Raw genomic sequence first — 27,135 nt, 5'->3', positions numbered from 1 at the left:
TTTGTTTTTAATGCAATACAACTGTTTTGTTTCGCTCCTGACACGATAAATAAATAAATTGTAGAATTCTAGTGTTGGAAGACACCCTCAAAGGCCATCCAGTCTGACCCCCTCCTTTTGACAGGGAGGGGAAACACAATCCAAGCCCTCCCGACAGATGGTCGTCCAGCCATACATAATGATAGACACAGAATATGTTAGGATATTCATGCCTGTCCTGAGCATGAAATAAAAGCAGCTTTGTCGCTGGCTTCTTGCTCTCGCCTCCCATGCGTACGTAACCTGGTTGTTTCCTTGGCCTTGCCCAGACCAGTGCGCAGTGAAGCAGCTGGTGGGCTCCTACCACGTCCTCCTCTTCACCATCTTCGTCATCCTGGCCTCCACCTCCATCATCTTCCTCGGTGAGTCAAGCTCGAGGGATCGGGGAGGGAAGGGGGGCAGGCCTTTGGGAGGGGGGGGGCGTGGTGGTGCAATCGGTCAAACCGCTGAACTGTTGAATCTGCTGACCTAAAGCTTGGCAGTTCGAAGCCGCAAGTCGGGGTGAGCTCCCGCTGTTAGCCCTAGCTCCTGCCAACCTAGAATGCAAATGTGAGTAGATCAATAGGTACTGCGAAATGGAACTAGAGCACCTCCACATGGCCGGAGTTCAGCCGGAAATGAAAGGGGAAGCCTTTATGTTTAGGTCTGTGTATGCTGTTGTTATTATGTGAGTAGGTCAATAGGTACTGCTTTCATGGAAGTAAAACAAATGTGCTGATGCAGCCATGCTGGCAACACGACCAAGGAGGTATCTATGGACAACTGACTTCTCAGCTTGGAAATGGAACTAGAGCACCTCCCCATGGCCAGAGTTGAGCCAGAAATGAAAGGGGAAGCCTTTACCTTTGATTCTGTGTATGTGTGTGCCGTTGTTATTATGTGGGTACATCACTAGGTACTGTTTAGGCGGAAGGAAAATAAAGGTGCCGATGCAGCCATGCCGGCAACACAACCAAGGTGTCTGTGGACAACGGGCTTCTCAGCTTGGGAACGGAACTAGAGCCCCTCCCCATGGACGGAGTTGAGCCGAAAATGAAAGAGGAAGCCTTTACCTTGGGTTCTGTGTATGCCGTTGTTATTATGTGAGTAGATCAATAGGTACTGCTTTCGTGGAAGGAACATAAAGGTGCTGATGCAGTCATGCTGGCAACACGTCCAAGGAGGTGTTTGTAGACAACAGGCTCCTCAGCTTGGGAACAGAACTAGAGCCCCTCCCCATGGCCGGAGTTGAGCCGGAAATGAAAGAGGAAGCCTCTACCTTTGGTTCTGTGTATTTGTATATCATTGTTATTCCACTGTATTAAAGGCATCGAGTGTTTGCCTATTGGTGTATGCTGTAATCCCCTCGGAGTATAAATAAGAGTGGAATATAATATAAAGTGTTATTATTATTATGTTTAGGGGAGCCAGCCAGAAATGAAAGGGGAAGCCTTTACCTTTGGTTCTGTATATGTGTGTGCCGTTGTTATTCCACTGTATTAGAGGTATTGAATGTTTGCCTATCGGTGTATGTTATAATCCCCTTGGAATATAAATAAGAGTGAATTATTATTATTATTATTATTATTATTATTATTATGTTTAGGGGAGCCAGCCGGAAATGAAAGGGGAAGCCTTTAACTTTGGTTTTGTGTATGTGTGTGCCAGTGTTATTCCGCCGTATTAAAGGCATTGAATATTTGCCTGTTTGTGTATGTTATAATCCCCTTGGAATATAAATAAGAGTGGAATATAATATTGTTATGTTTTGGGGAGCCAGCCAGAAATGATAGGGGAAGGCTTTACCTTTGGTTCTGTGTATGTGTGTGCCGTTGTTATTCCACCGTATTAAAGGCATTGAATGTTTGCCTGTTTGTGTATGTTATAATCCCCTTGGAATATAAATAAGAGTGAAATATTACTATTATGTTTTGGGGAGCCAGCCAGAAATGAAAGGGGAAGCCTTTACCTTTGGTTCTGTGTATATATGTGCCCTTGTTATTCCACTCTATTAAAGGCATTGGATGTTTGCCTATTGGTGTATGTTGTAATCCCCTCGGAATATAAATAAGAGTGGAATATAATATAAAGTGTTATTATTATTGTTATGTTTGGGGAGCCAGCCAGAAATGAAAGGGGAAGCCTTTACCTTTGTTTTTGTGTATGTGTGTGCTGTTGTTATTACACTGTATTGAAGGCATTGAATGTTTGCCTATCTGTGTATGTTGTAATCCCCCCGGAATATAAATAAGAGTGGAATATTACTATTATGTTTTGGGGAGCCAGCCAGAAATGAAAGGGGAAGCCTTTACCTTTGTTTTTGTGTATATGTGTGCCGTTGTTATTCCACTGCATTAAAGGCATTGAATGTTTGCCTGTTTGTGTATGTTATAATCCCCTCGGAATATAAATAAGAGTGAAATATTATTATTATTATGCTTTGGGGAGCCAGCCAGAAATGAAAGGGGAAGCCTTTACCTTTGTTTTTGTGTATATGTGTGCCGTTGTTATTCCACTGCATTAAAGGCATTGAATGTTTGCCTATCTGTGTATGTTGTAATCCTCCCAGAATATAAATAAGAGTGAAATATAATATTATTGTTATGTTTTGGGAAGCCAGCCAGAAATGAAAGGGGAAGCCTTTACCTTTGGTTCTGTGTATGTGTGTGCCGTTGTTATTCCACTGCATTAAAGGCATTGAATGTTTGCCTGTTTGTGTATGTTATAATCCCCTCGGAATATAAATAAGAGTGAAATATTATTATTATTATGCTTTGGGGAGCCAGCCAGAAATGAAAGGGGAAGCCTTTACCTTTAGTTTTGTGTATGTGTGTGAATTTTATTCCACTGTATTAAAGGCATTGAATGTTTGCCTATCGGTGTATGTTATAATCCCCTCGGAATATAAATAAGAGTGAATTATTATTATTATTATTATTATTATTATTATGTTTAGGGGAGCCAGCCAGAAATGAAAGGGGAAGCCTTTACCTTTGTTTTTGTGTATATGTGTGCCGTTGTTATTCCACCGTATTAAAAGCATTGAATGTTTGCCTGTTTGTGTATGTTATAATCCCCCGGAATATAAATAAGAGTGAAATATTACTATTATGTTTTGGGGAGCCAGCCGGAAATGAAAGGGGAAGCCTTTACCTTTAGTTTTGTGTATGTGTGTGAATTTTATTCCACTGTATTAAAGGCATTGAATGTTTGCCTATCGGTGTATGTTATAATCCCCTTGGAATATAAATAAGAGTGAATTATTATTATTATTATTATTATTATTATTATGTTTAGGGGAGCCAGCCAGAAATGAAAGGGGAAGCCTTTACCTTTGTTTTTGTGTATGCGTGTGCCGTTGTTATTCCACCATATTAAAAGCATTGAATGTTTGCCTGTTTGTGTATGTTATAATCCCCTTGGAATATAAATAAGAGTGAAATATTACTATTATGTTTTGGGGAGGCAGCCAGAAATGAAAGGGGAAGCTTTTACCTTTGGTTCTGTGTATATATGTGCCCTTGTTATTCCACTCTATTAAAGGCATTGGATGTTTGCCTATTGGTGTATGTTGTAATCCCCTCGGAATATAAATAAGATTGGAACATTATTATTGTTATATTTTTGGGAAGCCAGCCAGAAATGAAAGGGGAAGCCTTTACCTTGGGTTCTGTGTATGTGTGCCATTGTTATTCCGCCATATTAAAGGCATTGAATGTTTGCCTGTCTGTGTATGTTGTAATCTCCTCGGAATATAAATAAGACTGGAATATAATATTATTGTTATGTTTTGGGAAGTCACCCAGAAATGAAAGGTGAAGCCTTTGCCTTTGGAATATAAATAAGACTGGAATGTAATAATATTGTTATGTTTAGGGGAGTCAGCCAGAAATGAAAGGGGAAGCCTTTACCTTTGGTTCTGTGTATGTGTGCCATTCCAGAAAGGCTGTGGGTGTAAGCTTGGATGACCCTCTCGGTCAAGCTTGGGCCAACTTGGGCCCTCCCTCCAGGTGTTTTGGACTTCAACTCCCACAATTCCTAACAGCCTACCGGCTGTTAAGAATTGTGGGAGTTGAAGTCCAAAACACCTGGAGGGAGGGCCCAAGTTGGCCCCGGCTTGTGTGCCTGAAAGCGAGCCACGTGCCATAATGAAAGCCACGCTTGCAGGGCCTGAGTGGGGCTGACCCTACCGCTGTCCCCGCAGTGTACAACACCTTCCAGACCCGAGCGCAGAACATCCCGATGGTCTACGTCCCCACGGCCGGCATCATGCCCGCAGGTGAGTCCGAAGCGAAGCTGCACCTCTGCCCTTGGCATTAGTTGATGTGTTCGATCGTTCCTTGCCTATGCCTATTGCTATAAGCCGTCTTTTAGATGTGCTTTTTGCCGATTGATGCAGGGTGGGATATCATTTTGTTATTATTGTTTACAATTGTGTTGTTTTGATTTTATGCTAACATGTGTTGATAGGGGGTTGTGGTTCTAATTGTATACATTTGTACAGTTTTTAACCTGCTGTATGTGCAATGTGCACCCTGGAGTGCCTTGCAAGCCGCCCCGAGTCCCTTCGGCGAGGTGGCGGCGGGATATAAATAAAGCTTTATTATTATTATTATTATTATTATTATTATTATTATTATTATTATTTAATATATGGGACTGTGACAATATTATAGAACAATGATGGGCAACCTTTTGAGTTTGATGTGTCAATACTCGCCAAAAAACCGAGCATAACTCGAGTGGGGTGCCACTTCGAGAAAAACCCATAATTTCATATTTATAGTTTAATAACAAAAATATATTATTGTAACCAAAACCAAAAACTAATTATTTACGTTACCTGCTTTTTCTATAATGCCATATATCTCGGCATTATAGAAAAATGCTGGTGTAGGAGCCGAGGATGAAATGTCCTTCTTGGGATGCAGCCCCATCTTCTCTGTATGCGGCCGCATGCGGCTGTGTGTCATCAAAAATGGCTACGCGTGTTAGCGCTGACACATGTGTCATAGGTTCGCCATCATGGTTATAGAATCATAGAGTTGGAAGAGACCTAGTGGGCCATCCACTCCAGCCCCATTCTGCCAAAAAGCAGGACAATCGTGTTCAAAGCACCCCCAAAAGATGGCCATCCAACCTGTTTAAAAGCCTCCAGCACATTCCTGGGCAGAGAGTTCCACTGTTGAACAGCTCTCAGTCACGTTCAGGTGGAATCTCCTTCCTTGTAGTTTGAAGCTATTGCTCCGTTGCGTCTTAGTCTCCAGGGCAGCAGAAAGGAATCTTGCATTCTTATATATGGCCATGATGTCTCCTTCTCTTCTGAAGGCTAAACACGCCCAGCTCTTTAAGCCGCTCCTCATAGGGCTTGTTCTCCAGACCCTCGATCATAGCAGCCCTGCTTCAGACACATTCTATCTTGTCAATTGTGGTGCCCAGAACTGGCTGAGCTTGTTGACCTTTATGTCTGGGGAGCAGCTCGGACACAAGGCCATCCATGGCCCAAGGAGACAGGCCTGGGCGGACTTCCCTTCGAAGCAAGGAAGCCAACACTTTTGGATACCTGGTTGAGAGACTTTGTAAAACTATAACTCCCAGGATGGTGTTGCTTAGGGAACATCAACACTGCAGAACCAATGATGATGATGATGATGCAGGGAGACGCCATCCAATCCCTCCCAGCAGATGCCCACCCAGCCTCTGCTTAAAGACCTCCAGGGAATTATTATTATTGTATTTATATATATATATATATATATATATATATATATATATATATAATTTATACCCTGCTTTATCTCTCCTTGAAGGGAACTCAAAGCAGCTATGTTTGTAATATAAGTATTACCAAAGGTCAGCGGTTCAAATCCAGAGATCAGGGTGAGCTCCCGCTGTAAGCCCCAGCTTCTACCAACCTATAATTATATTATTTTATATTAATTTTATTTATCTCATTCAATATATATATATATATATATATATATATATATATATATATGAATGAATATAAAATAATATAATTATATAATTTTAATATAATTTTAAATATAATTATTATTATAAATAGATAGATAGATGGAGGCCCCAGTAGTGCAGTGGGTTAAAGCACTGAGCTGATGAACTTGTTGGCCAAACCGGGGAGCGGTGTGAGCTCCTACTGTCAGCCCCAGCTTTTGCCAACCTAGCAGTTCGAAAACATGCAAATGTGGGTAGATCAATAGGTACTGCTCTGGCGGGAAGGTAACGGCGCTCCTTGCGGTCATGCCAGCCACATGACCTTGGAGGTGTCTACGGACAACGCCAGCTCATCGGCTTAGAAATGGAGATGAGCACCCGAGTCCCAGAGTTGGACACGACTGGACTTCATGTCAGGGGAAACCTTTACCTATTCCAGGTGTGGTCTAACCAAGGCAGAACAGAGCATGGGTAGCATGACTTCCCTGACACATATATATGGAGTTAAGTTAAATGTAAAGAAAGAAGAGCTTCCCAAACGATGTGTATCCAAGGGATGCTGGAGGGTCAAAACGTGTGGACTTCCCAGTGTTTTGGACTCCAGCTCCCATAATGCCTGACCGCCGGGGAAAGAGGGGCTTCTGGGAGGCCCAAATGTCCGCATTAGGCCTTTCAGCTCTGTACATGTCTCTCCCCCCCCCCCCTTTCCTTTCACTTGCAGGATACCACTCGCCTCCCCCAAGCGCCCAGCACTATTATTCCGGCGCAAGGAACCGGACTCAGGCCTGGCTCTGGAGCGTGAGGAAATGACCGCCTCTCGGGGCAACGCAAAGGAGGAAGTAAAACAAGTGAAGCGTGTGGCAAGCGTCCCTCTCTTTCATGGGGCGTTTCAAGGCGCGCCCTGGCAAGTCTAAAGGGCAGTGCTCTGTCGCAGAAATGCTCAAGTACCATTCACTCAAATCTGACGCTCACCCCGCCATATGGTATTCCTCGAATCTAATGCTAAACTGCCTCACCAAAATGAAGGTGCGCATTAGATTTGCATCATATGGTATTCCTCGAATCTAATGCTCACCCCTTTTGGGCCTAAACTGCCTTGCCAAAATGAAGGTGTGCATTACATTTGAATCATATGGTATTACTCAAATCTAATGCTCACCCCTTTTGAAGCAAAATTGCCTTGCCAAAATGAAACTGCGCATTAGATTTGCATCATATGGTATTACTCGAATCTAATGCTCACCCCTTGTGGGCCTAAACTGCCTCGCCAAAATGAAGGTGCGCATTAGATTTGCATATGGTATTACTCGAATCTAATGCTCACTCCTTTTGGGCCTAAACTGCTTCACCAAAAGGAAGGTGCGCATTAGATTTGAATCATAATGGTAGGTATTACTAAAATCTAATGCTCACCCCTTTTGAAGCAAAACTGCCTTGCCAAAATGAAACTGTGCATTAGATTTGTATCATTTGGTATTACTCGAATCTAATGCTCACTTCTTTTGGGGCTAAACCGCCTCGCCAAAATGAAGGTGCGCATTAGATTTGCATCATATGGTATTATTAGAATCTAATGCTCACTCCTTTTGGGGCTAAACTGCCTCAACAAAATGAAGGTGCACATTAGATTTGCATATGGTATTACTCGAATCTAATGCTCACAACTTTTGGAGCAAAACTGCCTCACCAAAATGAAGGTGCGCATTAGATTTGCATCATATGGTATTACTTGAATCTAATGCTCACAACTTTTGGAACAAAACTGCCTCACCAAAATGAAGGTGCGCATTAGATTTGCATCATATGGTAGGCAAGATTATTACTGAGCCACAGCCAAAGGGGAAGCTGCTTCTGAAGCACTTGGAAGGGCCTCATGTCTCATTTAAATGCATTGACTCAATGCTAAGGGATTCTGGGATTTGTAGTTTGCGGTGGCATCAACTTCCTTTGGCAGAGAAGGCTCGAAGCCTTGCAAAAACTCCATGTCCCCAAATTACTGAACCAAGGCAGTCAAAGCAGATTCGTTCCGCAGCAAAGATGCATAATAAATAATAAGAATTCTTACTGGAAGCTTTGTTGCTGCAATGCAGCCCTGGGCAAACTTCAGGTGCTTTGGACTACAACTCCCACAATTCCTAACAGCCTACCTTGCCCAGGGCTACTCTAATGCTTTTGTTTTGAAAGAATGCTAACCAGGAAGCAACTTTTCTCTGTCGTTGTCAACTGTGAATTGCAGGTATGGTGCAAGTTAGATAGTGCGTTAGACTCTAGTCAGTGTGGGTAATTCACACATCTACAGAGCAAGGCCCCAAATGAGGTAAAGTACTGACCAACTCCACTCTGCGTGTTTCCCGCAGTCCCCAGACTCAAAACACAAAGAGGCGAAAGGCCGGCATTGTCTTTATATCCAAAATTTATTGAGTCAAATGGGCGAGGCTACAAGGACAGAGGCGGCCGCGGTTTGATCCGCTCTGTTGCGGCTGGCCTTGGGTGTCTTGGGACCTTGTCTGTGCCCTCCCAGAGAGAGAGAGAGAGCGCGCGCCATCGTGGCAGCCGACCCTGGGCCTGTAGCCACGCCCGCCGGGCAACAACCATCCAATTCTGCATCTAGTGCTGCTTTCGCCGGAAGGAGCATCCTGCGGGGAGAGAGAGAAGGAGCAGGACGGTGGGACATACAGGACGCTTGGGGGCCCCGTCTATAGAACACCCCCCCCTCAAAACACAGAGTAGGAAAAGCCCCACGTTCTCGTTGGCTCAAATGAAAGAGCAACAGGAATGCCCTGCAAAAAGGAACCCAAGGGTGCCCGGGAAAGACTTCTGGGGTGGACTAAGAGAGAGCAAGGTGGAGGAATGTGAGCTGCGTTGTCTTTCAAACCCAGCCGTGAGGGCCTGATGCAGTTTCTCAGCCCTCCTCTCTCACCATCCTATCCCTCCCTTCCTCCTTCTCTTCCACCCTTCCCTTCCACTGTTTTGTCCGCCTCTTCCTTTCTTCCTTCTCTTTTTCCTTCCTTCCTTATTTCCTCCTTCCCTCCCTACTTTCCTTCCCTCCCTTCTCTCTTTCCTTCCCCTCCTTTCTCCATCCATCCTTCCCTTCCACTGTTTTGTCCTTCCCTTCTTTTTCCTTCCTTCCCTATTTCCTCCCACCCACCCTCCTTTCTTCTCTTTTGTTTTCCTTTCCTTCCCCCTTGCCTTCCATCTTTCGTTCTTCTCTTCCTTTCTCATTTCCTCCCTCTCTTCCTTTTTCCTTCCTTCTCTCTTTCCTTCCCCCTTGCCTTCCTCTTTCCGTCCTTCCCTTTCACGGTTTTGTCCTTCTCTTCCTTTCTCCTTGCCTTTTTCTCCTTCCATCCTTCTCTTCCTTTCTCCTTCCTTCCCTATTTCCATCCTTCCCTTCCACCGTTTCATCCTTCTCTTCCTTCCTTCCCTATTTCCTCCCTTCTCTTCCTTTTGGGTTCCTTTTGTTTTTCCTTCCTTCTCTCTTTCCTTCCTCTTTCGCCTTCCACCCTTTTGTCCTTCTCTTCTTCCCTTCCTTCTTTTTCCTTCCTCCTTGCAGGGAATGCTAGCATGCGGCCCCCAAGTTAGAAAGTATGCCCAGGCCTGCTTTAGAAGCGAGCAGGGGAATCATCTTTTGTTTTTCCCCTTGACCCTCCTCCTGCCACTCGGACATGAACGAGGGAGGCATGCTGGCTTACAAAAATGATGACTGGAGCTGTGGGAAGGGAAACAGCGGAGAGATAAGCCTGTTCGGTTAATAGAAAGCCAAGAACCTCTCTCTTCAAAACGTATACTTCGTAGTAAAGACTTGGGACTTTTCATTATTTTGGGGGTAAACACCACTCACTGGAAACAGTTTGTTAGATTTCCAAACTCCCAAAACGAAGAGATTTTAAGGCTCCTAATTGAGTTACTCCGGTTTAGTTGTATTGCCGTTGCTACACAAAAATGGGGACTTCCAACTGCTTCAAGACTTTGTGTACACAGTCATGAAGCCTAGGGAAAGGCATGCAAATAAATGACGAAAGCAGGAACCCGTTTCCTTACGAAGAACAAAGGGCGCCTTATGTAACGCAACAGGGGACACTCCAGAGAAACGAGAGAAGAGGAATGGGCTTCCGCGTACCTTCTGTCAGCCGAGCCTTCCCGCCCGTGGGCTGGCAGAGCACAGTTGAGCAGCCAACGCACAAAACCACCGTCTGAGCATGACTGAAGACCGTGGTGATCTTGTAGCAACCTGCGCAGGGGGAAAAAAGACCAGGCTGAGCATATGGCATCGTCCAAAATCAACCCAGGCATGGGCAAACTTCAGCACTCCAGGCGTTTTGGACTTCAACTCCCACCATTTCTAATAGTCTCAGGCCCTTTCCTTTCCCCCCTCAGCTGCTTAAACATTATATCTATCTATTGGGACCTGAAGGTAGGCCTCTCTAAGGTCCATCACTCTCATCCATCCATCTATCTATAGGGACCTGAAGGTAGGCGTCTTCTAGGTCTATCACTCTCTCATCTATCTATTGGGACCTGAAGGTAGACCTTCTCTTAGGTCTATCAAGGTCTATCACTCTCTCATCTATCTATTGGGACCTGAAGGTAGAGCTTCTCTTAGGTCCATCACTTTAGCATCTATCTATTAGGCTTGGGCAATCCATGGTTCTAAATGGTTCTAAAGTACTTACAAAACTAAAGTTCTGGTGGGGAAAACTTCAGAACTCTAACAAAACTTTCAAAATTTAATTATTATTTCATTATTGGTGATTTTAATGACAGAACCAATTAGGAACTGCCATTTATTATGAAATTTTGAGTTTTGTTAGAACTTTAGAACCATTTAGAACCATGGATTGCCCAAGCCTACTATCTATCTATTGGGACCTGAAGGTAGGTGATTCTTAGGTCTATCACTCATCTATCAGGACCCAAAGGTAGGCCTCTCTTAGGTCCATCACTCTCATCCATCTATCTATTGGGACCTGAAGATAGGCGTCTCCTAAGTCTACCACTCTCTCATCTACCTTAAGCGGCTGAGAAGGAAAAGGAAAGGGCCTGAGGCTGTTAGGAAGGATGGGAGTTGAAGTCCAAGTCACCTGGAGGGAGGGCCAAAGTTTAATATCTGAGAGAGAGCAACTTCACTCCTTGCTTTCCATCTCATTCTATTGCAAGATGGTTTGCCAATCCATATGGTTGCATGGAATGCCAATCCATATGGTTCCTGTAGAGCAATGGTTCTCTACCTATGAGTCCCCAGGTGTTTTGGCCTACAACTCCCAGAAATCCCAGCCAGTTTGCCAGCTGTTAGGATTTCTGGGAGTTGTAGGCCAAAACATCTGGGGACTCACAGGTTGAGAATCACTGCTGTAGAACATAAATGTAAACAACTGGCGTATTATTATTATTTATTTCCTATATTTATTCCCCACCCTTCTCACCCCTGAGGGGGGACTCAGAGCAGCCTCACAAACACCTTACTGTGTCATCATAATAAAACAATCAACAATACATTACAATATTAAAATAATTGATTAACATATGCGTTATTAAAATCAGAGTCTAAAATCCACGCAACTGTAGTCAACCTGGAATGTAGGGCTGGAAAGGAAACTTCAACCAGGGAGTATTTGCCGAGAGGCAATGCCATGAAGACACGACAACGTACATAGGAAGCCATTCTTAAAACGGGAGCAACCCATTTGCCAGAGAGCAATGCAATCACGTGGATGAGGAAGTAAACAGAGAAGTGGCAGACTGGCCTTCTGCAAAGCAAAGTTCAACCACCAACACTGAATCCGAAGGTGAATTATGTAATGTGGCCTCTTCTGGCAATTCAGTGCAGGAGCCCAAAGGTACTGAGGAGGAGATGGGTGTGGGCCGGGCCTACCTGGACACTTGACGTCCATGAAGTAGGAGTTGGGGCTCTGGACCAGGCGCTTCTTCTTGTGCTTCCGCTTCTCCTCCTCAGGGGAGGGATGCAAGAGGTCCTTTGCGAGCTGCAGGGAAAAGAAAGCCAAAGCAAGGGCCGCCTCAGGCAGAGACCAACCCAAGCCCCCCGTTTCCCTTCCCCGTTCCTCCAAGGGTTCAAGGCCAGCCTCACTGAGGCAGGGGCCAGGCAGCCCGGAAAACTCACAGCAACCCAAGAATATAAGCACGCTCAGTCTGGGCTATAAATCAATACTGGAGATAATAATAATAATAATAATAATAATAATAAGCATGCTCATGGAAACCTAGAGTTGGAAGAGACCTCGTGGGCCATCCAGTCCAACCCCCTGCCAAGAAGCAGGACAATAGCATTCAAAGCACCCCCCATCTGTGCTGTTAATTAATCCTGGAAATAATAATAAGATTAATCATCATCATCATCATCATGCTCATCTGTGCTATTAATTAATCCTGGAAATAATAATAAAAACAATAAGGAGGAGGAGAAGCATGCTATTAATTAATCCTGAAAATAATATTAATAATAGTCATAATCATGCTCATCTGTGCTATTAATTAATCCTGAAAATAGTAATAACAAGAAAGAGTAATAACAAGAAGAAGCATGCTATTAATTAATCCTGTAAATAATAATAATATTAATAATAATCATAATCATGCTCATCTGTGCTATTAATTAATCCTGGAAATAATAGTAGTAAGGAGGAGGAGGAGGATGCTCAGTCTGTGCTATTAATTAATGCTGTAAATAATCAATAATCATAAGCATGCTCATCTGTGCTATTAATTAATCCTGGAAATAGTAGTAGTAGTAATAATAATAATAATAATAATAATAAGCATGCTCATCTGTGCTATGAATCCTGGAAATAATAGTAGTAATAATAAGAAGAAGTATGCTCAGTCTGTGCTATTAATTAATCCTGGAAATAATAATAAGAAGCATGCTCATCTGTGCTATTAATTAATCCTGGAAAAAATAGTAGTAGTAGTAGTAGTAGTAGTAGTAGTAATAATCATTAGCATGCTCATCTGTGCTATGAATCCTGGAAATAATAATAATAATAATAAGAAGTATGCTCAGTCTGTGCTATTAATTATTCCTGGAAATAATAATAATCAATAATCATAAGCATGCTCAACTGTGCTATTAATTAATCCTGGAAATAATAATAACAAGCATGCTCATCTGTGCTATTAATTAATCCTGGAAAAAATAGTAGTAGTAGTAGTAGTAGTAATAATAATAATAAGCATGCTCATCTGTGCTATGAATCCTGGAAATAATAGTAATAATAATAAGAAGTATGCTCAGTCTGTGCTATTAATTATTCCTGGAAATAATAATAATCAATAATCATAAGCATGCTCATTTGTGCTATTAATTAATCCTGGAAATAATAGTAGTAATAATAATAATCATCATCATAAGCATGTTCATCTGTGCTATTGATTAATCCTGGAAATAATAATAATAATAATAATAATAAGCATGCCCTCCCTCCAGATCTCCTGCCAGAGACTCAAAGCGGCTTAACATGAAAGCATCAGCACACTATTTCAAATCTACAAACATTCAAACATAACTGGATATCAATGGTATTTTAAAAGTCAAGTTAAAATCCATACAAACGTATATTTGAAGCTAAAAACCCGGGTCAAAACCTAATTTCAAAGCCTGACTGAATGGAAAGGCTTTGGCCTACAGTTGGAAGGAAGGAAGGGCAGCTGGGAGGGAGCCCCAACCTTGGATTAGCATTATAATGGCTTTGCAGCTTCAAAGCCTGGCTGCTTCCTGCGGGGGGGGGGGATCCTTTGTTGGGAGGTGTTAGCTGGCTCTGATATAACCCCCACTTGCAGACCTCACCACCTCTGAGGATGCCTTTATAGTCATAGATGCAGGCGAAACGTCAGGAGAGAGTACTTCTAGAATATGGCCATATAGGTCAAAAAAACCACAGCGATCCCAGCCACAAAAGCCTTCGACAATACTATTGCTATTGTCGTAAGGGATGCTGGATCTAGGCTATAAATTAATCCAGGAAACAATGATAGTAATAATAATAATAGTATGTACTTATAACCTGAGCCAAAGATGTAGGCGAAACGTCAGGAGAGAGTGCTTCTAGAATCTGACCAAAAAACCCACAGTGATTCCAGCCAGTGTGGGTTATTTTTAATTTTAATTACTATTAATGTCATAAGGGACGCTGGATCTATGTGATAATTAGTTAATTAATCCCGGAAATAATGATGATTATTATTATTGGGAGTGAGAGAAGGACGGGCCTCTGCTGAGGGGGATCTCAAAAAGGCCCAAAAGCCTCTCCTTGATTTACAATACTTTCCTTAATATGTGATGGTATACAATCTTAGTAATGGTGGAGGCCCAAACCATCCCTTCCCTCCTCCTCCGCCCCCAAAGCAGCCACGTCCGCCATTTTGTGCCTGGCTCCTTCGGCCTTCGGAGAGGCAGCGGCCTGGGCTGGCCCGAGCGGCCGGGCGCGGCGCCTCCTCGGCGGGGGGCGCTGCCAGGAAAGGCCGCGGCGTGGGGCGAGGCCTAGCGCGGCCTGAACGAGGGAGAGAGAGAGACTCACAGGCATGTCCGCGTGGAGGCAGCGACGGCCGGAAAGGAGCCACGCCGGAAAGAGAGGGCGCTATATCCGCTCGGCGCGGGGTTTCCCCGGAGGGAGGCCGGAAGTCGAGGGGAAAGGGGGCGGGGCGGAGACTGACCACGCCCCGCCCTCCACTGCGCAGGCTCAGCGGCGCCATCTTGAGGAGGGGAAAGGAGGGGAGGCCGCCATGATGGGAGGGAAAGAGGGAAACAGGCCTACATGCATAGATAGATAGATAGATAGATAGATAGATAGATAGATAGATAGATAGATAGATAGATAGATAGATAGATAGATAGATAGATAGATAGATAGATAGATAGAGAGATAGAGAGATAGAGAGATAGATAGATAGATAGATAGATAGATAGATAGATAGGAAGGAAGGAAGGAAGGAAGGAAGGAAGGAAGGAAGGAAGGAAGGAAGGAAGAAGGATGGATAGATTTATTTATTTACAGCATTTATATATCTCGGGACTTAAGATAGGAAGATAGATAGATAGATACATAGATAAGTAGATAGATAGATAGATAGATAAGAAGATAGATAGATAGATAGTTAAATAGATAAGTAGATAGAAAGATAGATAGATAGATAGATAGATAGGTAAATACATAGATAAGTAGATAGATAAATAAATAGATAGATAGATAGATAGATAGGTAAGTAGATAGATAAGTAGATAGAAAAATAGGTAGGTAGGTAGATAAATAGATAGGTAAATAGATAGATAAGTAGGTAGGTAGGTAGATAAGTAGTTAGATAGATAAATGGATTGATTTTCATCTTGTCTCCTGCCTATGTGTCATCAGTCTCCTGTGCTATGTTAATAATATAATATATTGTATATTATATTATTTATTTATAATATTATAATGTAACATAATACACTACTAATAATAAGATATTAAAATTATATATTTTATAAGACATGTAATATTATTAATATTACAATATAACGGTATAGTACAATATAGTAACATATAATACTGGTATTGTATTATGCTAATAATATAGCATATTGTATGTATATCTATCTTGTAAGCTGCTCTGAGTCCCCTTCGGGGTGAGAAGGGCAGCATAGAAATGTCTTAAATAAATACATAAATAGATAGATAGATAGGTAGGTAGGTAGGTAGATAGATAGATAGGAATATAAATGGAAAGCTGGATGGATGGATGGATGGATGGATGGATGGATAGGAAGGAAGATAGATAGATTGATTGATAGATAAGAAAATAGGAAGACTGGAAGGAAGGAAGATGGATTTATAGATAGATAGGAAGATAGATAGGAAGGTAGATAGATAGCTAGATAGATGGATAGAGGTAGGAAGGAAGGAATGTAGATAGATAGGAAGAGAGACAGAAAGATGGGAAGGAAAGAAAGATAGATAGATGAATAGATATGAAGATAGATGGATAGACAGACAGACAAATAGATACAGATAGATGCATAGATAGATAGGAAGACAATTGAATACATGGATGGATTGATAAGATAGTTGGATAGATAGATAGATAGATAGATAGATGGATAGATAGGAAGAGTGATATTTAATTGTTTCTCCCTCAAGCAGACGATCCCTCTCTCAGCTAACAATTGAAACTCTGCAGATGGATGGATGGTTGGATGGATAGCTAGCTAGCTAGGTAGGTAGATGGATGGATGGATGAATGGATGTGTGGGTGGGTGGATAGATAGATGGATGGATGGGTGGGTGGGTAGGTAGGTAGGTAGATGCATGGATAGATGGGTGCATGGGTGGATAGATAGATAGGTAGATAGATGGTTGGATGGATGGATGGGTAGGTAGGTAGGTGCATGCATGGATGGATGGATGGATGGATAGATGGGTGGAGAGATGGGTGGATAGATAGGTAGATAGATAGATGGATGGATGGATAGGTGGATGATTGGATGGATGGGTATGTAGGTAGGTAGATGCATAGATATATGGATGGATGGATGGATGGATGGATAGATGGGTGGATGGATAGATAGATGGATAGGTAGATGGATGGTTGGATGGATGGGTAGGTAGGTAGGTGCATGCATGCATGGATGGATAGATGGGTGGATAGATAGGTAGATAGATAGATAGATAGATGGATGGATGGATGGATGGATAGGTGGATGATTGGATGGATGGGTACATAGGTAGGTAGATGCATAGATGTATGGATGGATGGATAGATAGATAGATAGATAGATAGATAGATAGATAGATGAATAGCTATGAAGACAGATGGATAGATAGATAGACAGACAGAGATAGGAAGATAGAAAGATAGATAAATACATGGATGGATGGATTGATTGATAGATGGATAGATGGATAGATAGATAGAGTGATATTTAATTGTCTCTCTCTCAAGCCGTCTCTCTCTCTCTTTTCCAGCAATTGAGACTCTGCCATGCCTATACATTCAAAGTGTATAAAACTCATAATTAAAACCGATGGAATCCTGATAGCCACAAAAGGCCTCTTGAACAACCTCACAGCGCATTTGTATAGTTCTAAACTGCACTGGCACGGGGATTGGGAAGGGAGGGGATCCTTGCTCAGCTTCCCTTGCAGTGAATGCACTCTGCACATGCTCATTGTCCCCCTCTTTTGTTTCCCCTTCTTCTTTTGCAGAGTTTGCTAGGGATGCCTGGAGCCTTCCTGCTTCCTGTCCTTCCTCTGGTCCTGCCTCCTTAACCCTTTCCTTTCCTGGAGGAAGTAACTTGGGAGGAAGCCGAGGGAGTGGACTCCGGGAAAAGGGGAAGAGGAGGAGGAGGAGGAGGAGGGAAGAAAGGAAGGGGAAAGGAGGAGAAGAGGAGGAGTTGTGGCATTTCCCCCCAGCTTGGGGACCCCTTCCTCCACTTCCTTCCTGGCCCTTCCTTCCTTGCTTCCTCCCTTCCTTCCTCTTCCTGGGGGCGATGATGGCCAAGTCCTACGACCACCTCTTCAAGGTGCTGCTGATTGGGGACAGTGGCGTGGGCAAGACCTGCCTCATCATCCGCTTCGCAGAGGACAACTTCAGCGGCACCTACATCTCCACCATTGGTAAGACAGGAGCAGAAGACCCCACCATCACCACCATCACCATCATCATCATCTGGATCATCATCATCATCATCATCATCATCATCATAGAGACAGGAATAATAATAATCATCATAATAATAATACATTCCTAGATGCAGAAGGGAAACCCCAAAGGGCATCCAGTCCAACCTCCATCCTGCCAGGAAGGAAAGCACAACGCCATTCCTCCCAACAGAAAGCCAGATAGTCTCCAAATAACAACAACAACAACAACAACAACAACAACAACAACAACAATAATAATACAATCCTAGAGGTGGGAGGGATCCCGGTAGGAAGGAAAGAATGAGGCTGGAAGGAAGGCACAATTCAATCCCTCCTGAGAGATGGCCAGCCAGACTCCTCATAATAATAATAGCAATAGGAATACTAATCATAATAGCAACAACAACAACAATAATAATAGAACCATATAACCCCAAAAGGCCATAAAATCCTAGACTTCAAAGGAAATAATAATAATAATAACAATAGAACCATACAACCCTAGAGTTGGAAGGGACCCTAAAGGCCACCCAGTCCAACCCCCTTCTGCCAGCCACCGAACGCACAACTCAATCCCTCCTAACAGATGGCCATCCAGCCTTTTTATTATTATATTACTAATAATATTACAATATAATGGTATAGTGCAATATAGTAATATATACTGATATTGTACTATGCTAATAATATAATATATTGTATGAAAATATATATTGTAAGCTGCTCTGAGTCCCCTTCAGGGTGAGAAGAGCGGCATATAAATGCTGTAAATAAATAAATAAATAAATTTGAATAATAGCAATAATAATAATAATAATAATAATAATAATAATAATGTCTGACATGTGATCCAATGCAACAACCAGCAGAGTGATCTTGTCTGCTGTGGACTCATCTTGTTTTGTTTATAATGATGATGATGATGATGATGATGATGATGATGATGATAGAAATGGGAGGGACCCTAAAGGCCACCTAGTCCAACCCCCTTTCCTGCCAGGCAGGAAGGTACAACTCAATATCTCCTAACAGATGTCCATCCAGCCTCTGAATAAAATAATAATAATAATAATAATAATAACAACAACAACAACAATAATAATAATAATAATAATAATAGCATCTGACGTGTGATCCAATACAACAGCCAGCATAGTGATCTTGTCTGCTGTGGACTTGTCTTGTTTTGTTAATAATAATAATAATAATAATAATAATAATAATAGAATTGGGACAGACCCTAAAGGCCACCTAGTCCAACCCCTTTCCTGCCAGGCAGGCAGGCACAACTCAATCTCTCCTAACAGATGGCCATCCAGCCTCTGAATAATAATAGCAGTAATAAAAATAATAATAATACAATACAACAGCCAGCAAAGTGATCTTGTTTGCTGTGGACTCATCTTGTTTTGTTTATAATCATAATCATAATCATAGAATTGGGAGGGACCCTAAAGGCCACCTAGTCCAACCCCTTTCCTGCCAGGCAGGCAGGCACATTTCAAGCTCTCCTAACAGATGTCCATCCAGCCTCTGAATAATAATAGCAGTAATAATAATAATAATAATAATAATAATACATCAGCCAGCAGAGTGATCTTGTTTGCTGTGGACTCATCTTGTTTTGTTTCTAATAATAATAATAATAGAAACCCTGAGCTTAAAAGTGTAATGGCTTCCTCCCTTTTCCTTCCTTCCTTCCTTCCTCCCTTCCTTCTTCCTCACCCAGGCATTGACTTCAAAATCCGGACCGTGGACATTGAGGGCAAGAGGATCAAGCTGCAGGTCTGGTAGGTCCCTTTCGGAGCCGCGCTTCTTCCCAAGCCGTGGCCGGGGAGCGGCACCTCCGGTTGCAAGGCTGCTCCATGCTTGTTGATCACAGAGTGCAAGCAGACCTCTCCTAGCCTGGCATGCCTGCTCTCTCCTCCCAGCAGCCCAAGAGAAACATTGAGGAGCCCGCAAGTTTCGGGTCTGATAGGAATGGTGGGAGTTGGTCTAGAACTGGTCTAGAACACCCGTTCTAGACCCTGCACCGTGTCTCTCCTAGCCCTCCATTGCATTCCCGCCCTCTCCTCCCAGCAGCCCAAGAGGGGCATTGAGGAGCCTTGGGTCTGATAGGAATGGTGGGAGTTGCAGTATAGAACAGGTCTAGAACACCTGTTCTAGACCCTGCAACATGTCTCTGGCTAGGAATGCGCATGGATCCGTGAGCGTGAGCATGCTTTGTTTCTCTTCCAGGGACACAGCCGGGCAGGAGCGGTTCAAGACCATCACCACCGCCTATTATCGGGGCGCCATGGTAGGACCCCAGCCCGCCCTTAGTGGCGCTAGAACTCCCCCCCCCCCCAGGTGTCGTTTGCGGGGATTTCTGTCTTACTTCTTTCCTGCCACACCACAGAATCACATAATAACCTTGGAAGGGACCCCAGGGGCCATCCAGTCCTCATGCAGGAAAAGCCCAGTCAAAACCCCCCCGACAGATGGCCACCCAGCCTCTGTTTAAACTGCTGCGAACGTGCCCTTCCTGGGTCTCTGTGTTCCACCTCGCAGGGCATCATCCTGGTCTACGACATCACCGACGAGAAGTCCTTTGAGAACATCCAGAACTGGATGAAGAGCATCAAGGAGGCAAGTCCCGTTTCCATGCATTTCCACCGTATGGAATGAATGTATATATGTTGTTAATCTTTGTGCTTTAATTATGTTGCACGCTGCCTTCGGCCGGGAGGAGAGCCGGGTAAGAAATAAAATAGAATGATTATTACATTATTATTATTATTATTATTATTATTATTATTTTACTGACACAAAAACACAGTATGTCACAGCAAATGAGATCTATATGTGTCAGGAGTCAATTTCTGACGGCATGAAAACATCACAAATTCCCTCCATGACCTCCTGACTGATCAATTCTCTCTCTGTGATATTCTGAAGCCAGCCGAGGACGCTGGAGACCATGTGTTGCATCCCAGATCAGGAAACGAGACCATAAGATCAAATCCACCACACTGGACTGTGGGGAAAAACAATCCTTTTTATTGATGAAAAATGGTTACAAAATAGAGGAAAATGCAAAGTCAAAAAGCCACAGTAGAAACTCAGCAGTCAGGAAAATCTCTGAACTTGAGCACAATTCCAAAAGCCACAATACAAAAACCTCGAACCTGTTAGCATCTCACTAACCATACTTGAAAACTAGAAGCCTCTGGAAATGCAGGCCATGGAACGCAGGAAATCTGCCAAGGTGTTGCCTCAGTCTAAACGATGCTTGATCTAACGAGACAGCCCGGGGAGAGGCCCCTTAAACCAAAGAAACTGTTTCTTGACACGCCTCCAGGCTTTGAAGCCTGAGCCTCCCTTTCCCTTAATCTACTTGACCTTCTCAGACTCTGTGATTCACTCCTGTTTCTCCAAATCTGTTCTCTTCGATCCTCATTAAAAAAAAACCCAGGTGTGAGTTCCTCTGGAGAGCTATCACCGCTTGGTTCCAAAACATCCTCATCAGGAAATTTAGTTTCATTTTCCCAGCCACTGCCCTCAGAATCAACAGTTTCCAAACCATCAGGGAAAGAGACATGTTCAGAGGCCTGTTCAGTTGCATCAGGAAATACAATTAGAGAATTGGGTTCAGGTTCACACAGAGATTGAGGCACAGGTTCGCACGGAGGCTGAACCCCAACACCAGGTTATGGAACTTGTGAAGCAACAAGTTCTAATAAGGAAACTGAGAAGAGGGGGAAGATGGGCAGAAAAGGTGTCTAAAAGGAAGTGGTGGTGGGAAAAAGTCCGTAGTGTCTTAATGTAAGACTGTAGGATCTATACAGCAATATTAAAGAACCACTCACAAGCCGTCTTTGCTGCAGAGATACCAGCCATATGTCCATTTCAAAGCAGAACCGGCTTGTGAGTGGATATTTAATATTGCTATTGAGATCCTACAGTCTTACAATATGCTGGATTATTATTATTATTATTATTATCATCATCACCACCACCACTACTACTACCATTGTTGTTGTTGTTATGTGTGCAAGGGGCCAGTGAATGGGGGGTGGCTGGGTACACAAGGGGTGCGTCTACACTGTCAAATGGATGCGGTTTGAGACCATCCCTCCCGTTGCGCAGAACGCGTCCTCGGGCGTGGAGCGGCTCCTCCTGGGAAACAAGTGCGACATGGAGGCCAAGCGCAAGGTGCCCCAAGACAAGGCCCAGAAGGTACCCAGGGGAAGGGGGCTTCGGGGGGGGGGGGGTCTCTCTCTCTCTCTCTTTGCCGGAAGACCTGGGTTCCTCACGGGTTCAGGAGGTTACTGGCACACCTCCCTGGCCTGGCTCCTCTGCTTTCATCCCTCTTCCCCCTCCCTCCCTTCCTTCCTTCCTTCCATCCATCCATCCATCCATCCATCCATCCATCCATCCTCTCTCTTTTCCTAACTTTATTCCTTCTCTCCTTTCTTCTTTTTCTACATTCTATCCTTCCTTCCTTTCTCTCTTTCCATCCTTCCTTCCTTGTCTTATCTTCCTTCTCTCCTTCCTTCACCTTCCTCCCTCACTCCTTCCTTTCTTTCTTCTTTCCTCCCTCCCTTCCTTTCATTTCCTTTCCTTCCTTCCTTCCTTCCTTCCTTCCCTCCCTCCCTCTCTTCTCCTTTCCTTAATTTCCCTTCTTTTTCTCTTTTTCTTTCTCACCTTCTTTCTATTTCTTTCTCTTCCCTCATTCCTTTCCTCCTTTCCTTTCTCTTCCTTCCCTACTTTTTTTCCTCCCTCCCTCCTACATCTCTTCTCCCTTCCTTCCTTCCTTCCTTCTTTCCCCCTTTTTTCCTCCCTCCCTCCTGTGTCTCTTCTCTCTTCCCTCCTCTTCTCCCTTCCTTCCTTCCTTCCTTCCTTCCTTCCTTCCTTCCTTCCTTCCTTCCTCCCTTCCTCCTCCCTTCCCTTTTCTTCCTCCCCCTTTTTCCTCCCTCCCTCCTACACCTCTTCTCTCTTCCTTCCTTCTTTCCTTTTCCTTCCCTCCTTTTTCCTCCCTCCCTCCTGTGTCTCTTCTCTCTTCCCTCCTCCCTTCCTTCCTTCCTTCCTTTTCCTTCCCTCCTTTTTTCCTCCCTCCCTCCTACACCCTTTCTCTCTTCCCTTGTCTACTTTTTTTCCTCACTCCTACACCTCTTCTCTCTCTCTTCCTTCCTCCCTTCCTCCCTCCCTCCCTTCCTTCTTTCCTTTTCCTTCCCTCCTTTTTCCTCCCTACCTCCTGTGTCTCTTCCCTCCTCCCTCCCTCCCTTCCTTCCTTCCTTCCTTCCTTCCTTCCTTCCTTTTCCTTCCCTCCTTTTCTCCTCCCCCCCTGCTACACCTCTTCTCCCTTTCTCTTTTTTCCTTCCTTCCCTCCTTTTCTCCTCCCTCCCTCCTACCCCTCTTCTCTTTCCTCTCCTTTTTCTTTTTCTTCCTTCCTTCCTTCCTCTTCCTTCTCACACCTCCGCTTCTTCTTCCTTCTCCCCGCGCAGCTCTGCAAGGAGCACGGGATCCGCTTCTTTGAGACCAGCGCCAAGTCCAGCACCAACGTGGAGGAGGTGAGTCAGCCCCATGGGAACGGGCGCGTGGGGGGTGCCTCACCCGGGACCCCCGCCCTGCCCACACCGGCCCCCCCTTCTTCCCCTTCTCCCTCTCTCTTCTCTCCCGCAGGCCTTCCGCACTTTGGCCCGGGACATCCTCCTCCAATCCAGCAAAAGATCCGTGAGTATTCAGATTTATCATGACCCTTAAGCCAGGAGGGGGTTGTCATTCATTATTATTATTATTTCCATCATCTTTCGGGCAGGAGGGTGTATGCATTAATTCTACAGATGGTAATAATAATAATAATAATAATAATAATAATAATAATAATAATGGCTATAGAGGCACCTTATTATTATTACCATCACCATCATCTTTCGGGCAGGAGGGTATATTTACATTGAGTAACAAATGCAGCTTGGCACCACTTGCATAGTGTTGTTGTTGTTGTTGTTGTTGTTGTTGTTATTATTATTATATCTTGCAAAGCAACAACTCCCGGGATCCCATCACCTGGACCCATGGCAGTAGGTGCCTCTATAGCCATTATTATTATTATTATTATTAATCAATAATAATACTTAATTAAAGTATGGTAGATAATAATAATAATAATAATAATAATACTCTGGCTCATCATATAAAATATTTTATTATTATTACACATAAATTATTATTACAATATATAAAATGTATAAAATATAGTATTACAAATATATAAAATACAAAAAATTATTGCTACAATATATAAAATGTATAAAATATTATAAATATTTAAACATAAATAAACTATAGTAAAATATTATTACATTATAATCCATGCACATATAAAAGTGTAATATATAATAAAGTATTGTTATTGCAATATATAAAATATAATAATATTTAAAAATATATAAAATATAATAAAATATTATTATTACATCATAATCTATGCACATAATAAATGTGTAATATATCATACAATATTATTACAATATATAAAATGTATAAAATATAATAAATATGTAAAATAAATAAAATGTAATAAAATATTATTATTATAATATACAAAAAGTATAAAATCTAATAAATATGTAAATTAAATAAAATATAAAATATAATAAAATGTTACTACAATATATATTGTTTGCTGTGGACTCATCTTGTTCTGTGTCAAATAATAATAATAATAATAGTAATAATAATAATAGTTTCCCCCATCTTGCCGGGCAGGGAGTGGATTGTGGTCATTGCAGTCCCAACATGGGTCCAACCCTCTCCTTCCTCTTCCTCTTCCTCTTCCTCTTCCTCCCAGGCCCCGCAACCCAAGGGCCCTGTGGACCTCAAAAGGGCGCAGAAAAGCCACAGCAAGTGCTCCTTGGCCTAACGATGGATGGACAGACGGACGGATAGATGGATGGAAGCCTGCTTGACGTGCCAAGACAGAGGTCCAGCTGGCTGGACCGCTCTCTCCTCCTCCTCCTCTGCACCTCCTTTGGTTCTGAATGTCTCTCCTTTCCCCCAGGATCAAGGAGCCGGAAGCAGGAATGGATGCGGATTCAGCCCCTCACTTGAAACCACACTGAGTCCTGGGAGTTGTAGTTCCCCAAGGTCTTTCTCTTTCTCTGGAGGCTTCTATAATGTAGAATGGATGCAGGTTCACCCCTGCCTTGGGCTCAATGCTGTGGGAATCCTGAGAGTTGTAGTTTCCCAAGGCCTTTTGTCTTTTTTGTGCCCAAGAGGTCACGCAGCTTGGCCCCACTCAAACTGTTACAGGGTCCTGGGAGTTGAAGTTTTCCAAGGTCTATTATAACCATGGACCATAATGTAGAATGGATGCAGATTCACCCCTGCCTTTGGGCTCAATGCAGTGGGAATCCTGGGAGTTGTAGTTTCCCAAGGCCTTTTGTCTTTTTTAGGCAGCTTGGCCCCACTCAAACCGCTACGGCGTCCTGGGAGTTATAGTTTCCCAAGGTCTGTTTCAACTATGAGCCTGCGCATGCCTATGGGGTTGGATGGCCATCTGTTGGGAGGAATTAGATGGTGTCTCCTTGCCTGGTAGAAATGAGGATAGACTGGATGGCCTCTGGGGTTCCCTTCCAACTCTTCCATAGCCTCTATTTCACCCCTTAACCTGCCCTTTTCCTATGGGGTTGGATGGCCATCTGTCGGGAGGGATCGGATTGAGCCCCGGCCATTCTACAGTATAGATTATCTTTTATTTTGGGGGGAAAAAAGGGATTGTTTGGGGATTTTTTGCACCGAGTTCCACGTTACGCATAGGAAAGGCCCCCCCCCGGTCGGTCGGTGCAAATCCCCCAAAAGGGAGAACATTCTAGATCTCGGTTGCCTTTTGTAATCTTTCGAAACAGTATTAAAAACGGATTTTGGAATGTTTTGCAGTGATTTCTGTGGCGGAAACCAAGCGGGGAATCTCTTGCATGGGAAGTTTAGCCCATTTCTATCGTTGGTGGGGTTCAGAATGCTCTTTGATTGTAGGTGAACTATAAATCCCAGCAACTACAACTCCCAAATCTCAAGGTCTATTTCCCCCAAACTCCACCAGTGTTCACATGTATGTATATTGAGTAACCATGCCAAGTTTGGTCCAGATCCATCGTTGTTTGAGTCCTCAGTGCTCTCTGAATATAGGTGAACTACAACTCCCAAACTCAAGGTCAATGCCCACCAAACCCTTCCCATATCTTCTGTTGGGTTGTGGGAGTTCTGTGTGCCCCATTTGGTTCACTTCCATTGTTGGTGGGGTTCAGAATGCTCTTTGATTGTAGGTGAACTATAAATCCCAGCAACTACAACTCCCAAATGTCAAGATTCTATTTTTCCCAAACCCCACCAGTGTTCACATTTGGGCATATGGAATATTCGTGCCAAGTTTGGTCCAGATCCATCGTTGTTTGAGTCCACAGTGCTCTCTGGATGTAGGTGAACTACAACTCCCAATCTCAAGGACACTGCCCACCTAACCCTTACAGTATTTTCTATTGGTCATAGGAGTTCTGTGTTCCAAGATTGGTTCATTTCCATTGTTGGTGGAATTCCGAATGCTCTTTGATTGTAGGTGAACTATGAATCCCAGCAACTACAACTCCCAAATGACAAAATCAATCCCACCAGGATTCAAATGTGGGCATATCGGGTCTTTGTGCCAAATTTGGTCTAGTGAATGAAGATACATTCTGCATTTCAGAGATAGACATCACAATTCGTAACAGAAGCAAAATTACAATTATGGAGTCACAACGAAAATAATAAACACTGATCTAAGGTATCACACACACACACAGCCTTGATTGGCATACACATCTAAGGTATGATGTGCAATATGTTTACATAAGTAAATAATATTGTTGCTGTTTATTTATTATATTTATTATAATTATTTATTATTATATTTATTATTGCATATTATTATATTTATTGTATATTATTATAATATATATATATATGATGTTATATATATTACATCATATAAAATATTATATTATTACAATATATAAAATGTATAAAATATAATAAATATATAAAATATATAAAATATTACAATATATAAAATATATGAAATATAATAATTTAAAATACATAAAATATAAAAATCATTGCAATATATAAAATGTATAAAATATAATATCTATATAAAATTTATACAATATAATAAATATTAAAATATATAAAAATATAAAAATTATTGCAACATATAAAATGTATGAAATATAAAAAATATTACAATATATAAAATGTATAAAATATAATAAACATTGCAATATATAAAATGTATAAAAATATAGTAATTTAAAATATATAAAATATAAAAATTATTGCAATATATAAAATGTATAAAATATAATAAATATATAAAATGTATACAATATAATAAATATTAAAATATATAAAAATATAAAAATTATTGCAACATATAAAATGTATGAAATATAAAAAATATTAAATATATAAAAAGTATAAAATATAATAATTCAAAATACATAAAATATAAAAA

The 27,135-nt window shown here is 42.4% G+C and overlaps 4 protein-coding genes across 4 annotated transcripts in view; 2 read left to right on the top strand and 2 right to left on the bottom strand.

Annotated features, from left to right (window-relative positions):
- NUP210L (nucleoporin 210 like) overlaps nucleotides 1–6,830 on the top strand; it is a 63,259-nt gene extending 56,429 nt beyond the window's left edge. The window contains exons 38-40 of the mRNA XM_060757931.2: nucleotides 309–401; nucleotides 4,223–4,297; nucleotides 6,695–6,830. Coding sequence (XP_060613914.2) covers nucleotides 309–401; nucleotides 4,223–4,297; nucleotides 6,695–6,783 — 257 coding nt within the window. The 3' untranslated portion in view covers nucleotides 6,784–6,830. The remainder of the gene's footprint in view (nucleotides 1–308; nucleotides 402–4,222; nucleotides 4,298–6,694) is intronic.
- Nucleotides 6,831–8,368: 1,538 nt separating this feature from the next.
- On the bottom strand, nucleotides 8,369–14,609 carry RPS27 (ribosomal protein S27). The gene is made up of 4 exons (XM_060757930.2): nucleotides 14,502–14,609; nucleotides 11,843–11,951; nucleotides 10,091–10,201; nucleotides 8,369–8,609 (listed from the first exon to the last, which is right to left on the bottom strand). The coding sequence occupies exons 1-4, from the start codon at nucleotides 14,505–14,507 to the stop codon at nucleotides 8,581–8,583; spliced, it is 255 nt and encodes an 84-aa protein (XP_060613913.1). The 5' UTR covers nucleotides 14,508–14,609; the 3' UTR covers nucleotides 8,369–8,580.
- On the bottom strand, nucleotides 14,562–16,940 carry LOC137097742 (guanine nucleotide exchange factor subunit RIC1-like). Its single transcript, XM_067472652.1, has 5 exons — nucleotides 16,762–16,940; nucleotides 16,368–16,561; nucleotides 15,009–15,186; nucleotides 14,739–14,917; nucleotides 14,562–14,653 (listed from the first exon to the last, which is right to left on the bottom strand). The coding sequence occupies exons 1-5, from the start codon at nucleotides 16,938–16,940 to the stop codon at nucleotides 14,562–14,564; spliced, it is 822 nt and encodes a 273-aa protein (XP_067328753.1).
- A 238-nt stretch (nucleotides 16,941–17,178) lies between these two features.
- Nucleotides 17,179–25,513, top strand: RAB13 (RAB13, member RAS oncogene family). The gene is made up of 8 exons (XM_060757929.2): nucleotides 17,179–17,573; nucleotides 19,330–19,390; nucleotides 19,839–19,899; nucleotides 20,151–20,228; nucleotides 21,729–21,818; nucleotides 23,087–23,152; nucleotides 23,265–23,315; nucleotides 24,436–25,513. The coding sequence occupies exons 1-8, from the start codon at nucleotides 17,447–17,449 to the stop codon at nucleotides 24,505–24,507; spliced, it is 606 nt and encodes a 201-aa protein (XP_060613912.2). The 5' UTR covers nucleotides 17,179–17,446; the 3' UTR covers nucleotides 24,508–25,513.
- The last annotated feature ends 1,622 nt before the right edge of the window (nucleotides 25,514–27,135 follow it).

The sequence above is a fragment of the Anolis sagrei genome, chromosome 12 (assembly GCF_037176765.1).
Source record: "Anolis sagrei isolate rAnoSag1 chromosome 12, rAnoSag1.mat, whole genome shotgun sequence".
In the NCBI taxonomy this organism is placed as follows: Eukaryota; Metazoa; Chordata; class Lepidosauria; order Squamata; family Dactyloidae; genus Anolis; species Anolis sagrei.
Note: the sequence above shows the minus strand (reverse complement) of the source record. Positions and strands in the feature narration are given on the sequence as shown.